The 14,495-nt window shown below is 40.9% G+C and overlaps 1 protein-coding gene across 3 annotated transcripts in view; it reads right to left on the minus strand.

Annotated features, from left to right (window-relative positions):
- Positions 1-14,495, minus strand: part of LOC140714687 (platelet-derived growth factor subunit A-like) — an 86,830-nt gene that overhangs the window by 35,982 nt on the left and 36,353 nt on the right. For all 3 annotated transcript variants that reach the window (XM_073026144.1, XM_073026145.1, XM_073026143.1), the window contains one exon: positions 3,386-3,418. In XM_073026144.1, the coding sequence (XP_072882245.1) occupies positions 3,386-3,418 (33 nt within the window). The remainder of the gene's footprint in view (positions 1-3,385; positions 3,419-14,495) is intronic.

The raw sequence follows: 14,495 nt of genomic DNA on the forward strand, positions 1-14,495 counted from the left end.
AGTAGTTTCTGTTAATAGCAATCTGTTAATATTATTTTATGCTCTGTTTGTGATATACGTATTGTGTTCTGCACCTTGGTCCTGATATAAATACAACTGTTTTGTTTAGCTGTATACGAGTGTAAATGACAACAAACTTGAACTTCGACATTTCACTCACCAGTTGGTGCAATATGCATGTGTTGCAGCATTTTACTGAAGTAAGTGCAATAGTTTATTCTCAGCGATACATTTCCAAACCCATTGCAGACTTCCAGAAAACAGTGAGAAACAATGCCATTTGGATCAACACCAATTAGTCACAGTTTAACAGAACATCAACATTAAAAATACAGTATATACTGTTTATTGCCAATAACATAATCCTTATAAAATGTGAAAATAGGAAGACTGGTGCGCGACTCTAATGTCTTTCACTAGGTTCCATACAGACCACCATAAACTCAGCTTTCTAGGCAGATATTAATGGTTTCTTGCAGAGATCTTTAGCTGAAGAGTTATTTCAAAATATGTTTTTATCCAGCTCAGTATTTCGGCAGTCACTTTCTCACCATGCAAGCTTTATAATTGACTTCAATCACCCTGGAGAACGATAGGCTAGCCACAGAAAGTGTTCGTAAAAGCTGCCAGCTAAAATTTAACTGTTTTGCTAATGTCCTTTGGAGAAGGAAGCCTGCCAACTCTGTTTAGTCTCACCTATGTCTGATGCCAGTTGCACAGCATGTGGGAAAATAAAAACGGGTATTAAATACAGGCACTAGAATTTTTTTGAAAGCAAATGAGGAAAACCTGCTCTTAATTTAAATCGGCAAAGAGGAGTCGGGGAATGATCATTCTGCATGGAAGACAATACATCCGATAATGACTGGACTCCTCTGTGCCAATTGGCTTTGTCTTCTCTGTTCTCACTGGCACTCCCCTTGGGATGACTTGCTTCCGCTCCAAGTCCGTGGGACCTGAGGTCACTGATGAGGCCGGTGTGGGAACTGCAGAGGCGCTGACAAAGGAGCTGCTGGTTTCTGGGTGGGTACCGTAGGTGTCGAGATAGCATGCTTCTTTCATCACTGATGCTGGACAGCTTAGGGACCACGTCGGCCCCTCCTCCATCAGATTTCTGAATGGACAGTGAACCAACCCCTGACTAATTTTGCTCTCCTTTTATGTAATTTTATACTACATATATTTCTTATTGTAATTTACAGTTTTTTTTATTACTACACAGTCCTGCTGCCATGAAACAGCAAATTTCTTGACGCAGATCAGTGATATAAACCTGATTCTGGTTTTTAAGTTTCTGATTCATTCTCATGCACAAACTGAAGCCAAAGCTATTGGACTACTACCCAGAATCAGAATAATGAAGGCCAAGAGCTTGAGGTGGCATTTTTCTTCCACCTGGATTTCCATCAGTCCCTGATGCCTAAAGTTACCATTTTCAGTGTCATTCCAACCGGACTTTCTCTACTTCAAGCAGTTGCCAGCCCCACAAATCGGTGAGATGTTGTGTGTGTTTTTTTTTGAGGGGGGACTTTAAGTACATCCTTGAATGCGTCTGCCTGGTAGTTGCTTCCATTGACAGAGCTCAGAAAAGAGGGCAACACGAGGAAATCTGCAGATGCTGGAAATTCAAGCAACACACACAAGATGCCGGTGGAATGCAGTAGGCCAGGCAGCATCTACAGGAAGAAGTACAGTCGACGTTTTGGGCCGAGACCCTTTGTCAGGACAGTCCCTTCGTCCGGGTCTCGGCCTGAAACATCGACTGTACTTCTTCCTATAGGTGTCGCCTGGCCTGCTGCGTTCCACCGGCATCTTGCGTGTGTTGCTCAGAAAAGAGGAACTGTTTTGAAATCTGATGCCAGGCATGCAAATAAGGTGATCTGCCCTAGTGAATCAGAATTAGGTTTAATATCGTCAGCTTATATGTCCTGAAATTTGTTGTCTTTGCTGCAGCAGTATGATGCAATGCATAATAATAGAAAAAAGGAGAATTACAGTGTGTGTATATATAGATAGATAGATAGTTAAATTAAATAAAAAAGTAGTGAGGTAATGTTCATGGGTTCAATGTCCATTCAGAAAATCGGATGCCAGAGGGGAAGAAACTGTTCCTGATTCATTGAGTTGAATTAGCATCCCAATGGTAGGGCCATTGGCCTGAGAGGATCTAAATTCTGCAAAAAAACGGTTTCCAGAGGCAAAGAAGAGTTTGTCACCAATGGCTGCCTCCACTGAGATTAATTCTTGAATAAATAAACCAGAGTAGTTTATATCAATGTTTCCTGTGTTCTGTATAACAATAGTCATTTAGTCATAAAGCATTAAATCTTTAATAATTCTGTTAAACAAAGTCATTGTGTCAGAGGCTTTGCCTCACATTTGAAAGATCTTTGTCTAGATTTGTTCACGTGATGGATCAGTTCATAAAATTAGGAGAACTGACTTCATTTTCATTTCCCCTAACATAGATACTATGGACTGTTCATCCATCTTCAGACTAGCCTCTTAGACATTGACAAGTCCCAATACCAACCCATTCATTCCCTAAGAGAATATTTTGACAGTTTCTCTTTCTGTCAGAACAGTCTTGCCGAGAGGCTGGGTATTAATCAATTACTTTGTTTCTGCATAAATATGAAATTATTCTTCCTTTTATATCACTCTGTCCAATTTTACACCACCCTCTTCTTCACAACCTGTGCAATATTAGCTGGACAATTTACTGTGTTGTCATCCAGCATATTTTATTTTCTCTGTTGGTAGCCCCAGCTCTGATGTTGATTTGTTAGTTAAAAAGGTGCAATTTCATGTCAAAGTTCGAAGTGCAAAGTACATTTATTATCAAAGAACATAAATGTCACCAGATGCAAATTTAAGATTCATTTTCTTACGAGCAATCACAGTAAATACAAGAAACACAATATAATCGATGAGAGACTGCACCCAATGGTACCGACAACAACCAACATGTAAAAACTACTACAGTACTAATAATAACTAAATAAGCAAAAAGCATCAAGAACATAAGATGAAGAGTCCTTGAAGGTGGGTCTGTAGGTTAAGTAGATTTATGATGGCACAGCAGCGGGAAATAATCAGCAAACATTCGGAGACAAAAATCAAAATACACTATTATTTTCAAAAAAAGTAAATCAAGTATAGCTCACATTACACTTCCAGAATACTTCTAAGAGAGGGATCAGTGCATTCAAGCAATTGGTGCGTAGAATTGACAGCTTCATTAAATTCAGGCTCTGGAGGAGTGTCTGCATATCACCCATGAATGCTGTTTTAAATGTGAATATGCATTGCTCGCCTTGCAATTCACTGCATTTAAACACACAAGGGCATTTCAAACATGCAATTGAACAGACATTAGGCCTACCTGGTCTGGATCTAGGTCTCATTTCAGCAGTGTCTGTTGAAAGAATATTTTAAAATGTAATATTAGTAACTGGAATATATTTGTGAAACATTCAAGTAGTTGAACAGACATGTTAACTTGTGGAGATGTCACTTCTCCACGTAATGATGTCACTAAGATCATCAGCCATTAATATATGACAGCCTTTTAAATTTATTTAAAGGTACAGCACAGAGACAGGCCCTTCTGGCCCAATTACACTCATGTGGCCAATTAACCAATTAACCCATATGTCCTTGGAATGTGGGAAAAAGCCAGAGCACCCGGAAGAAACTCTCACATGACGAAGAGAGCGTTCAAACTCCTTCCAGACAGCAGCGGGAATCCGCCAACCCCAATATAAACTGAGCAAAGACACGTTGCTGAACGACCACTCTGATAAAAATTTGCAGAAGATGAAGCCCAGCAAAAAGAACAGGTATCAGCATCTTTGAAATACATTCTAAATGCTTCAATACACGCCTTAAAGGATTTAATATTAGGGAAATGAAATTAAAGAAATTAAAAGCATTGTTAAATGACATTGTGTGTATAAGTTTAAACAAGTGGGTGTAAAAGGACTGAATTCATAAATCTCATTGATATACTTCTTCACATGCAAAAGGCTGATGCAAGAGAGGAATTTAACACTTGGACAATTAGGCATCTAATGTCTCAGCAATGTCACGGTTGGGTTGCTCTGTGTTATTTAGATTTATTGGCTAATCCATTCCTCCCTCACTAAGAGAGGTGATTTCACAGTTGACATTAATTATTAATCATTGATGTAGTGTTGATACAAACACCTATTACATCAAGCATGATAATTCAAAATTTGTCAAGAATCTCCTTGCACGATGAGCACCTTCTAAAGTATTTGTGAAGACTCTAAGCGTTGATTAAAATAAAAGGATGCGTGTGACTTAACCTCATGACAAGTCTACTCACGTATGGGGAAACCAAGCCAAAAATGTTGTTTGATGGTTCAGGCCAATGGGATTACTTCACTGTTTAGTCACAGTGGGGATTGGAATTCAGCCAAGTTTGCTCTTTTCACTACACTGAAGGAGATTTTATGCTTTGGATTTACCAACAAACTGTCTTGATGTTTAAAAAAAATAACAAGAACACCACGGGTTGACATTCAACAATTACCGCATTGCATTAGTTTTCACACACTGCTATCCATCTGTTCAAAACGCGTGGAATATTCAACTCAATGCCGAATAGCCTGCCCTTTCCCTTGAGGCAACTTTAGTCCTCCATGTTCAGGATTGTCATCAGAAAGTCTCAGAATTTTGGGTTGAAGATACATTGGATAAAATAGCATAGAAGCTCATAATATGTCCACAACAAAGGCAGTATCTGTATAGAAACTGCTGTGCATTCCAAAGGTTGGAGCAGAAAAACCAAGGTTTATCACTGACACATGAACCAAGATACTGTGAAAAGATTGTCTTGCATACTGCTTATACAGATCAAATCATTACACAAGGTACTGAGCTAGCAAAAGGTAATCCATAACAATACAGAATAAATTGCAGAGCTGGGGAGCCATGGTATATTTGCCACCCTAAGTGCGCATAAGTTAACAAAATGGATAGAGGATATCAAACCATATTCCAAGTTCAAAGGCTGTGTGCTTAGCCCCCGGCTCTACTTGCTTTGCACTTATGACTGTGCGGCTAAGCACAGCTCCAATGCCATATTCAAGTTTGCCGACGACACCACTGTCATAGGCCAAATCAAAGGCGATGATGAATCCGCGTGGGCTGAGCAGGCAGGGGGGAAGAAGGAAGAAGGAAATGGGAAAGTGCAAGAGTTCAGAGCAGCTGATGAAGGCAGCCTCCGAGTGGGTGATAGGAGTTGTGGACAGCACTCGGGTTTCCCTTAAGTCCGATTCTTTCCCCTCCCCCTTCCTTTATCTTTCAGTTCTCTGAATCTTCTGCTAATTCTCAGGAAACGACTGCTCAGCCTGGGGAAAAGTACAAACACCAAGCTCTCTGCCAGGTAGAGTTTGAGCAATATAAGCTTCAACAGCTATCCAGCTCATCATCTCCTAGGTTTTCTAACCCTGAGCTTCCTAATATCTTAATCATCCCTGGTCTTTATCTACCTATCCTTTCTCATGCGTCTCCCCACCCCCCTAAACTTCCATTGCTCCAGATGGTCACTGGACACATCATGAATCAATTTCCACTTATTCTTAAACCCTTGTGTGAGCTCCTTCAAATCCCTTTCTGTGCAGTTTAGACTATCTTGCTTTCTGTCTCAGTTCTGGTGAAGGGTACTTGGCCTGTAACATTAACTGCTTCTCTTTCCACTGATGCTTGCTCAACCCGGCTCCAACATTTTCCGTTTTTATTTCAGGTCTCAGCATCTGCAGATTTTTAATCTGCTTGCTCTTAATCCTGTGGCCGGTAGCCAGGCTATATTGTACATACGCCCAACACCAGACTCTCAAAGCAGACACTCTGTTCCAAACTCTTTCCTGGCAAGAAGTTCCAAGATGGACAGTGGAAATGATTCAAGGACGTTCTCAAAGCCTCCTTGAGAAAAGTGGCGTGGTCCATGCCAACACCTTCAACACGCAGAATCTCAAATCATACTTCCTATATTCCTGTCTGGTTTAAGTAATCTTTGCTCACAACACAAACATTGAGGTCCAGCTAATACTTTGATGACTCTGAACTACACTTCATCATCATATATCTTTGGCACAGACCTGCAATCAAGTCTAGTTGGAGCATTGGAGCAAGCTACAGGAATAGACCACAGTGACTAAGTGAGGGAGAATTCCTCTCCCTCTTCCATCCGTATAAAGGTTTTCTTGTAAGGTCACTTTTTATATTGGTCGCCAGAGGCTAGGTGGTAGCAGCACTGAACATTTGGGGTGGAGGACCCTGACACTTAACCCATTCATCTCTGTGCAAGTATGGTGAAGTCCTAATGCAGACATCAGGCCATACATCTACACCTTAAAGCAGGGGTGTCAAACTCATTTTAGGTCACAGGCCGGATTGAGCAAAATGCAGCTTCATGCGGGCCGGATCAGTCGGACGCGTGCGAACGCAGCTTTCGTTGCCTCCGTTTTTTCAGCCTGCTCTCATGTGTCTCAGTCTCTGCTATAACTACAAAGTGTTTCACTTTACAAATTCCGTTTCTTATGAAGAAGACTGCCGAATAAACACTAAAAACCCTGAAAACCTGGTACCTGAATAAACTCAGCATTAGCCATATCATACGCCATAGGCACTTCGATTACCGGGGCCAGCTTTAATAGTAATTAGATATTATCTCGCGGGCCAAAGATAATTCCACCACAGGCCGGATTTGGCCCACGGGCCTTGAGTTTGACATATATGCCTTAAAGGGTCAGGCTCAATAAATATTTGGGTCAGATATTTATCAGGCAAAATTCTCCTTGTGTGTATTTATTTCATGAGCAAAGTAGGTGGGAAATGGTCAACATCAGGCTCGTTTGGAGGCAGCACTGAGTGTGTGCTAGGTTTATTTATTTTGAGATAGAGCACGTTGACAGAACTTTCTGGCCCACACAGCACACTTACACCCATGTGGCTAATTAACTTGCTATTCTGTATGTCTTTAGAATGTGGGAGGAAACCGGAGCACATGGAGAAAACCATGCAGTCACGAGGACAACATACAAACTGGTGACAGATGAATGCGGAATTGAACCCAGGTCCACCGGCTCCGTAACAGAGTTATGCCAACCACTACTCTACTTATGCCGCCCCAAGTTATTCTATTGCTCTAAACTGGGCTGGACCAAAGTCATCTGTAAGTACCCTGTGAGTTGTAAATATGAGGTGATTTAATTAAGTAGAATGCTTGTGGTGGGAAATGGACATCTTTATCCAAAATATCAATGATCATTTCCCTCCACAGATGGCGCCTGGCTCACTGGATTAATCCAGCTGCTCCTTGTTTATGCTCCAGATTACAGAATCTGCAGTCTCTTATGCCTCCAAATATAATGCATTTTTAACGCTTTTAATGATTTTTAATGATTTCAGTTTGTTGCAGGTAAAGATGGTTTAAGTTATTCACTTTAGGGGAACATAACAAGAGTAAGTAGTGAAAAGCAATGTAATTCACATCACTGAATTCCAAAACGATGAGCAGATCATTGTTCCTCTTGACTTATCCGTTTATTTGGGTGGCAGGTGGAGATATGTCTCTACCAAAGGAGGTGTATGGTGTTCCTTCCCTCCGCTAGCCTGCAGGTCACCCCTGAACACCTGCTTAGTCCCTCAATCATGTGAAACCATGGCAGCAGGTGGTGGATGGTTGTACGAGCAACTGGTGCAGATCACAAGTCCTGGTTCCGCAGCCATTCCCACTGACGCCAGACAATCTCTGAAGAGTATTGACACTTGTGAAGACACTGCCCAGAAGAAGGCAAAGGAAAACCACTTCTGTCGAAAAATTTGCCAAGAACAGTAATGGTCATGAAAAGGTCGCGATCGCCCACGTCATACGACACGGCACATAAAGGATGAACGATTCATTTATGCATTTGAATTCAAGGTGGATGTCAAAGATAGGAAAAATATAGTTAGCTGTCCAGTAAATTAGATCAGAATGATAAAGTTCATGAGGACATTCAAAATACAAAGTTTATTATTAATATCAGTTTTAAATATGAGTTTCCTACTTTAGCTTCTTTAGACAGTTTAAGCTGGAATCAGTAGAAACAAAGTAGAGTTAATTCAAATGGTAAAATCTATAAGACTCTTCTGTGGCTTAGAAGCAAACAATCCCATTGGTCCTGTGTGATCATATTAAAAAGGCCCATTGTCCATGTAAGCCTCAATGAATACAGTATTCCCCTGTAATTCAACAAGTCAAGTAATCACCAAAAAAGTTGAAGTACAGAATAAAAATATATTCTTATGGAAATTTTGTTAGAAAGAATTAACCAAATAAACACAAAATACAAAGAAACAAATTTTGTCAACTTTTTTTCCAAGGATTCACGTTAAAATTACAACATGAACAGTTTTCCAGGAACATATTAGCTCTGTAACAAGGGGTGTGCTGTATCTCTTAATTATTCATAGCAAGGCTGAGAAAAGTTTAATGATAAGAAGAGCATGGAATAAAAACTGCCAAGTGTAACTCTAAGGTGGTTATAAAAGCAACTTCACCTTTCGAAACAAATTAATATCTATTTCAGACTAAGTATTAACGAAATGATCTGTTGTGGTGTTCTAAATTAGAAACTGAGTCAAATTGATCATGGTATTAGTTCTTTTTGTTACGTACTGTAAATGTTTGTCCGTATGTTTTTAGTCAGACAAGCTTCAGTCAGAGGGAAGACTTATGTGGATCCTGAGGATTATGGATTGGCCATGCAGGCACAGATGGAAACATCCTAGACTCCTAATGGAAGTCAGTTGGAAAAGGATGACAGTAGAACAGGACAGGAAGAGAGAGGTAGCATTATATCTTCCCAGTCTCTCACCCCTTCCTTCTCCTTCCCTTCTCTCAAAGATGGATAAAACCTCAGTGCTAACTGGAGAAGATCTAAGTGCAGCTTAACATTTATGACAATGATGTGAACAGCACAGGGCCTGAATATCATTCAGCCACTAGCCATTCAATGAAGTTCCAACGCTGACAGCTGATTTTTTCTGACATGCTCCAGATAGGAGCACACGATCAATGATTCGAACGCGCAGGATCATGAGACGTTGTAGAGAGTGGTGGATTCTGCCAGATGCATCTCTGGCATGTCCCGGACAACCCTTGGTAGTGTCTATATGAGGCGCTACCCCTACCAGCCAGCCCATGCTGTCTTCTCGCAGCTACCATTGGGCAGGAGGTACAGAAGCCTGAGGTCCTACACAACCAGGTTTAAGAACACCAATAGCTCATCTATTATTCTGTTCCTTAGTCCACCTGCCTAATCCTAATGACTACTGGTACTTCAGTATAATACCATGACTACAGTATACCACAACACCATGGCTATATTGCATGACTGTTGACTTTGTTATTTTTTGCTCTAATTATTTTCTTAGTTGTAAAATTTTTGCATAATTTGCATATATTTAATGTTTGTTTTGTTGCGTACCTGATGCTATGTACCTGTAATGCTTCTGTACTTGTGCACACGAGGTAAGTTTGACTTTGAAGTATTCATTCAGGGGATTCTTAGTTTAGTCTTGGGAACGATGGGAAGACAGACTCAAGTAGTTCAGTTTTCCCATTGAGCAGAATCCTATTGACCTTTGTGAGGCAGAGAGTTCCTCATCCGGGCAGATTTTTAACTGGGGATGGGGAGCAACGCATGGAGATGCTATGATTGCGCGTAGGTCATTTCAAAGCAACTCCTCAGGGACTTTGATCAGGCTTCCATTCCAAGTGTAATAGTATCAGCAGAGAGTCTGTCATTTATTTTACCTATTTACAGATGCAGTAATGTAACAGGCCCTTCTGGCCCACCGAGCCCCCATCCCTGGTTCAATCCTGACCTCCAGTGCGGTCTGAGTGTGGAGTTTGTGGGTTTTTCCTTCGCTTACTCCAGTTTCTTCCCACATCCCAAAAATATATCAATTTTTCAGTTGATTAGCCAGTGTAATTTGCCCTAAGTGAGCAGGGGAATGGCGAAAACTCTAGGGAGTTACTCAGAATGTGCAGGGAGCAGAATGGGCTTAGTACAGGATTAGTGTAAATTGGCCGCTGGTGTTTAGTGCAGATTTAGTTGGCCAGCAAGAATCTATATGTGGGACTCTATATGACTCTATCTATCATTCTAAAGAACAGCAATATTAATTCAATTTGTCACTAAATCCTTATCAGTAAAACACTTTGAATGGAATTCACTATCATTATAAAGTATATACTAAATGTGTGAGTAATTGAGTAATGCTTTGTGCACAGTCATTAAGTTTCTTCCGATAATGAATTACACTCTGTGGCCACTTTATCAGGTACCTCCTGAAAATAATGAAGTGGTTGCTGATTTTGTGGTCTTCTGCTGCTGTAGCCCATCGAGGTTCAACATTTTGTGCATTCCAAGATGCTCTTCTACACACCACTGTTGTAGCATTTGGCTAGTTGAGTTGCTGTCGCTTTCCTGTCATGTTGAACCAGTCTGGCCATTCTCCTCTGAGCTCTCATTTACAAGTCATTTTCTCCTACAATGACTTCGGGTTCGCTGGATTTTTGTTTTTGTTTTTCACACTTTTCGTACCTGTAAACTCTGGAGACTGTAGTGTGTAGAAGTTCCAGGGGATCAGCAGTTTCTGAGATACTCAAACCTCCCTGTCTGGCACCAATGATCAAAGTCAAAGATAGATCACATTTCTTCCCTATTCTGATGTTTGATCATGACCATATAATAGGAATATAATAGAATCGGTGAAAAGCTACACACAAAGAATAACAAACAGCCAATATAAAAGAAGCCAAACTTAAAGCAACACACACACACAAAATGTTGGTGGAACTCAGCAGGTCAGGCAGCGTCTATGGAAATGAATAAACCGTCGATGTCTTGGGCCAAGACCCTTCTTCAGGACTCTAGCTTAAACTTAAAGTAGATAGATAGAGGACACTTGGTTGACGACAGAGAGTTCATCATGAATCTTTTCGTGGACAGTAGCTTTGACATGATGCACTTGGCATGGAATGGAGGTGTAGTTCAATGATAGACAAGCACACTGGTGAGGCTGGAGCTGCTGCCAGTGATCCAGGGATGCAGGTTCAAATCTGATCACGGGTACTGTCCCTGCAGAGTTTGTAAGTTCTCCCACTTACCACATGGGTTTCCCTTGGGCACCCCTGGTTTCCCAAATATGTGCTGGCAGATTAATTAACTATTGTAAATCAGCTGTAATGTAAGGTGACACCAGGAGAATTGGGGGCAGTGGAAGGGTTTGTATGAGAGAACAGGCAATTACTGGGTTAATTCAATTGATGACAACACTCTGAGAGGCACAATATACCAAAGGGAAGAAAGGCCCCTTCCCGTACTGTGAGAGTGATAAATGATGATCATTTACTGGGTGGAATTGCAAATAATTAAGGCTTATTAGGCTATTGTGTCTAGTGTTGGAATTAACTCTGTGTTTTTTAAGGAATTAACTTATTTTAGCTCTGGATTTTTATGAAGTTCAAGTTTATTGTCACTCATCTGTACACATATATACTGACAAATGAAACAACATTCCTCCAGACCAAGGGTGCACAACACAGTGCATATAACACATCAAGTAATAACACCACTGATAGATTAACAAATAATAAAGTTAAGTTAAAAAGTAAACAGTATAATGCTACTAGTGCTTGATGTATGATGAGACCTGGTTGGTGGTAGGGAGCTAGGTAGCTTACGGCCTGGGAGAAGAAGCTGTTTACCATCCTGACAGTTCATATCCTAATGCTATGGTAACCCCTGCCTGATGGTAAGAGGTCAAAGAGCTTGTAAGATAGATCATTGGGAATGCTAAGGACCCTGAGTATGTGTTGCTTATCCTTATTCATCAGCATATTTCAGAAGAAAGCTGCCATCAAAAACAGTGCAGAACGCTGACTTGCTCTGTCACGTCTCCATCCCATATGGAATTTCCCTGTCTCCCTCAGAGAGATAACAGGCACCACAGTCCTGTCTGATCACGATGCAAAATCACATAGCACTCAATTTAATCCTTTTAAATGTATTATAATGAATAATTAGAGATCTCACATCTGTTCAGAGGGTTACCCCTCCCTCGTCCCTGTCTATTCCATTAAGCGCCTCTAAAGATTGATCATGTTGAACTAAGTACCTCAGCTGTCTCGGAAAGGAGATTTATGGTGTGGATTTAATTGTGAGTGGAAGGTGTGTTTAAAATTTTACGGAGAATAAACATGCCAATGTGTTGATGTCAACAATCTCACCACAGAGTGGTTTCCCTTGTAGAGTTTTCCTACTGCAACGTGTTGTTCTTCCACAAACTTTGGCAAGTGGAAGCTGCTCCTTTCGAGTGGAATTCCCCTTCAGTAATATGTTGCCACTGAGGCAAGAGGTAATAACCTACATATGCTTAACATTTGTGGCCAAGTAACCTTAAGTTATAAAACAGAAAAATTAAATAAGAGGGAAGTAAGAGTTTGCATCATATTAATGTCAGGGATTTGGCAAATTCAGATTGAGTGCAACGAATGTAACAGCTTGCTTTCATATCTAGAGGTTTTGACTCAATATTGTTTGGAAAAATTGCCATTACTTGTGGAAATAGTTTGTCAATTTTTAAAGATGGCTTGCATGAAAATGCACATTTATGGTTTCTGGAAGAATATAAGTGTTCCAGGGTCAGCACAGTGGCACAGCTGACAAAGTTGCTTTCTCACAGCTCCAGAGTCTAGGTTTAATTCTGACCCCTGCAAGTGTCTGTACAGATTTTCCACATTCTTCCCCTGGCCATGTGGGTCTGCTCTGATTAATTCATCACTGTAAATTTCCCCCAGTGAGATTTTGCAAATTAGCTCTTGATGGATGGGCACAGACCCGATGGGCAAAAGGGTCTCTATTCTTCCTCAGGAGTCCAGCATCTTCATTTTGGTGGTTTCTGCATCGTTTTCACTTTCATTCACTATTGTGTAGATGAATCGCACTACTAAATGCTGGATTTTTTTTCTGGCATGCTGTTCTTATTCATTGGCTGTTACTTGTTAAATCTCATGGGTGACCCTCCTACAGTGAATGGAAGATCAAAAGTCTTCGCTCATTTTCTAGAATTTTCTTACAGTGCTCTTCTATTAGTTGACTTGTGCTGGGAAAATGGGTTATATCTGCATTAGTGTGGGCAATGCCAACCTCAAACGCACACACCTTCATGCTACCCCCACAGCTCCGCAGATGAAAATTATTTTATCGCTTGAAAACAAATGTGAAACAGCGTTAACCAGAATTCCACCTCAGAAATTAGAAATTTGATGCAGGCTCTTTGAGGGTCTTGACAGTAGTACAATCATTTTGAGGCACATACCACCACAGTTGTCCAGCACATACTTAAGGTTTTCAGCCCTTAAAGACATGGCCACACACCATTAAGATATACACTTAGTGGCTACTTATTAGGTGCACCTGTACACTTGCTCATTAATGCAAATATCTAATCAGCCAATTATGTGTCAGCCACTCAATGCGTAAAAGTATGCAGAAATGATCAGTTGTTGTTCAGACTGAACTTCAGAATGGGGAAGAAATGTGATCTAAGTGACTTTGACCGTGGAATGATTATTGGTGCCAGATGGGGTGGTTTGAGTATCTCAGACACTGCTGATCTCCTGGGACTTTGGTGCACAAGTCTCCAGAGTTTACAGAGAAGAGTGCGATCACCAAAATCAACCGGTGAGCGGCAGTTCTGTGAGAGAGGTCTGAGGAGAATGGCCAGACTGGTTCAAGCAACAGTCACTCAGACAACCACGCATCACATCAGTGATGTGCAGAAGAGCATCTCTGAATGCACAACACATTGATGGATGGGGTACAGCAACAGAAGGCCACAAATATACACACAGAGGCCATTTTATTAGGTACAGCAGGTGCCTCATATAGTGGAGACTAGTGAAGGCTGCAGGAACGGAGAGGATGGCTGCTTGGGATATTGTTATAACTGTATGTGCCTCTGCTATCTATTTTCACACTTGTTTCCATACTTGTCCTACCCATGGGATTGAGCTACACGGAGATCACCGAGCTACCTACAGTTATCTCAATTTTTACATTTTCTAAAATGCACTTGTTCTTTTGAGTACCAATTGAGAACATTGGAATGTGTAGGAGCCGTCCTCAATAAGTTTTAGGGACTGTCCTGATATCAGTAGTGTTACCTTTAATCACATCTGAAATAAGACCCAAGCAAGATGTGTTCCTGGTTGTCTGTGGAGGTTCTGCAGAAGTTTCGTGTCAATGCTGTATGAAGTTTGTAGTGCACTATGATAGACATCATTAGGAACATTAAGATGTCATGTGTGTTAATGTGGGACCTACCCAGGGCAATTCTGTGATTACCTCAATGTTGGAAATTTGGTAATATTCACTATCCCAATTTGCTCCAGGTAAAATTGATCGTGA

The sequence above is a fragment of the Hemitrygon akajei genome, chromosome 22 (assembly GCF_048418815.1).
Source record: "Hemitrygon akajei chromosome 22, sHemAka1.3, whole genome shotgun sequence".
Classification (NCBI taxonomy): Eukaryota; Metazoa; Chordata; class Chondrichthyes; order Myliobatiformes; family Dasyatidae; genus Hemitrygon; species Hemitrygon akajei.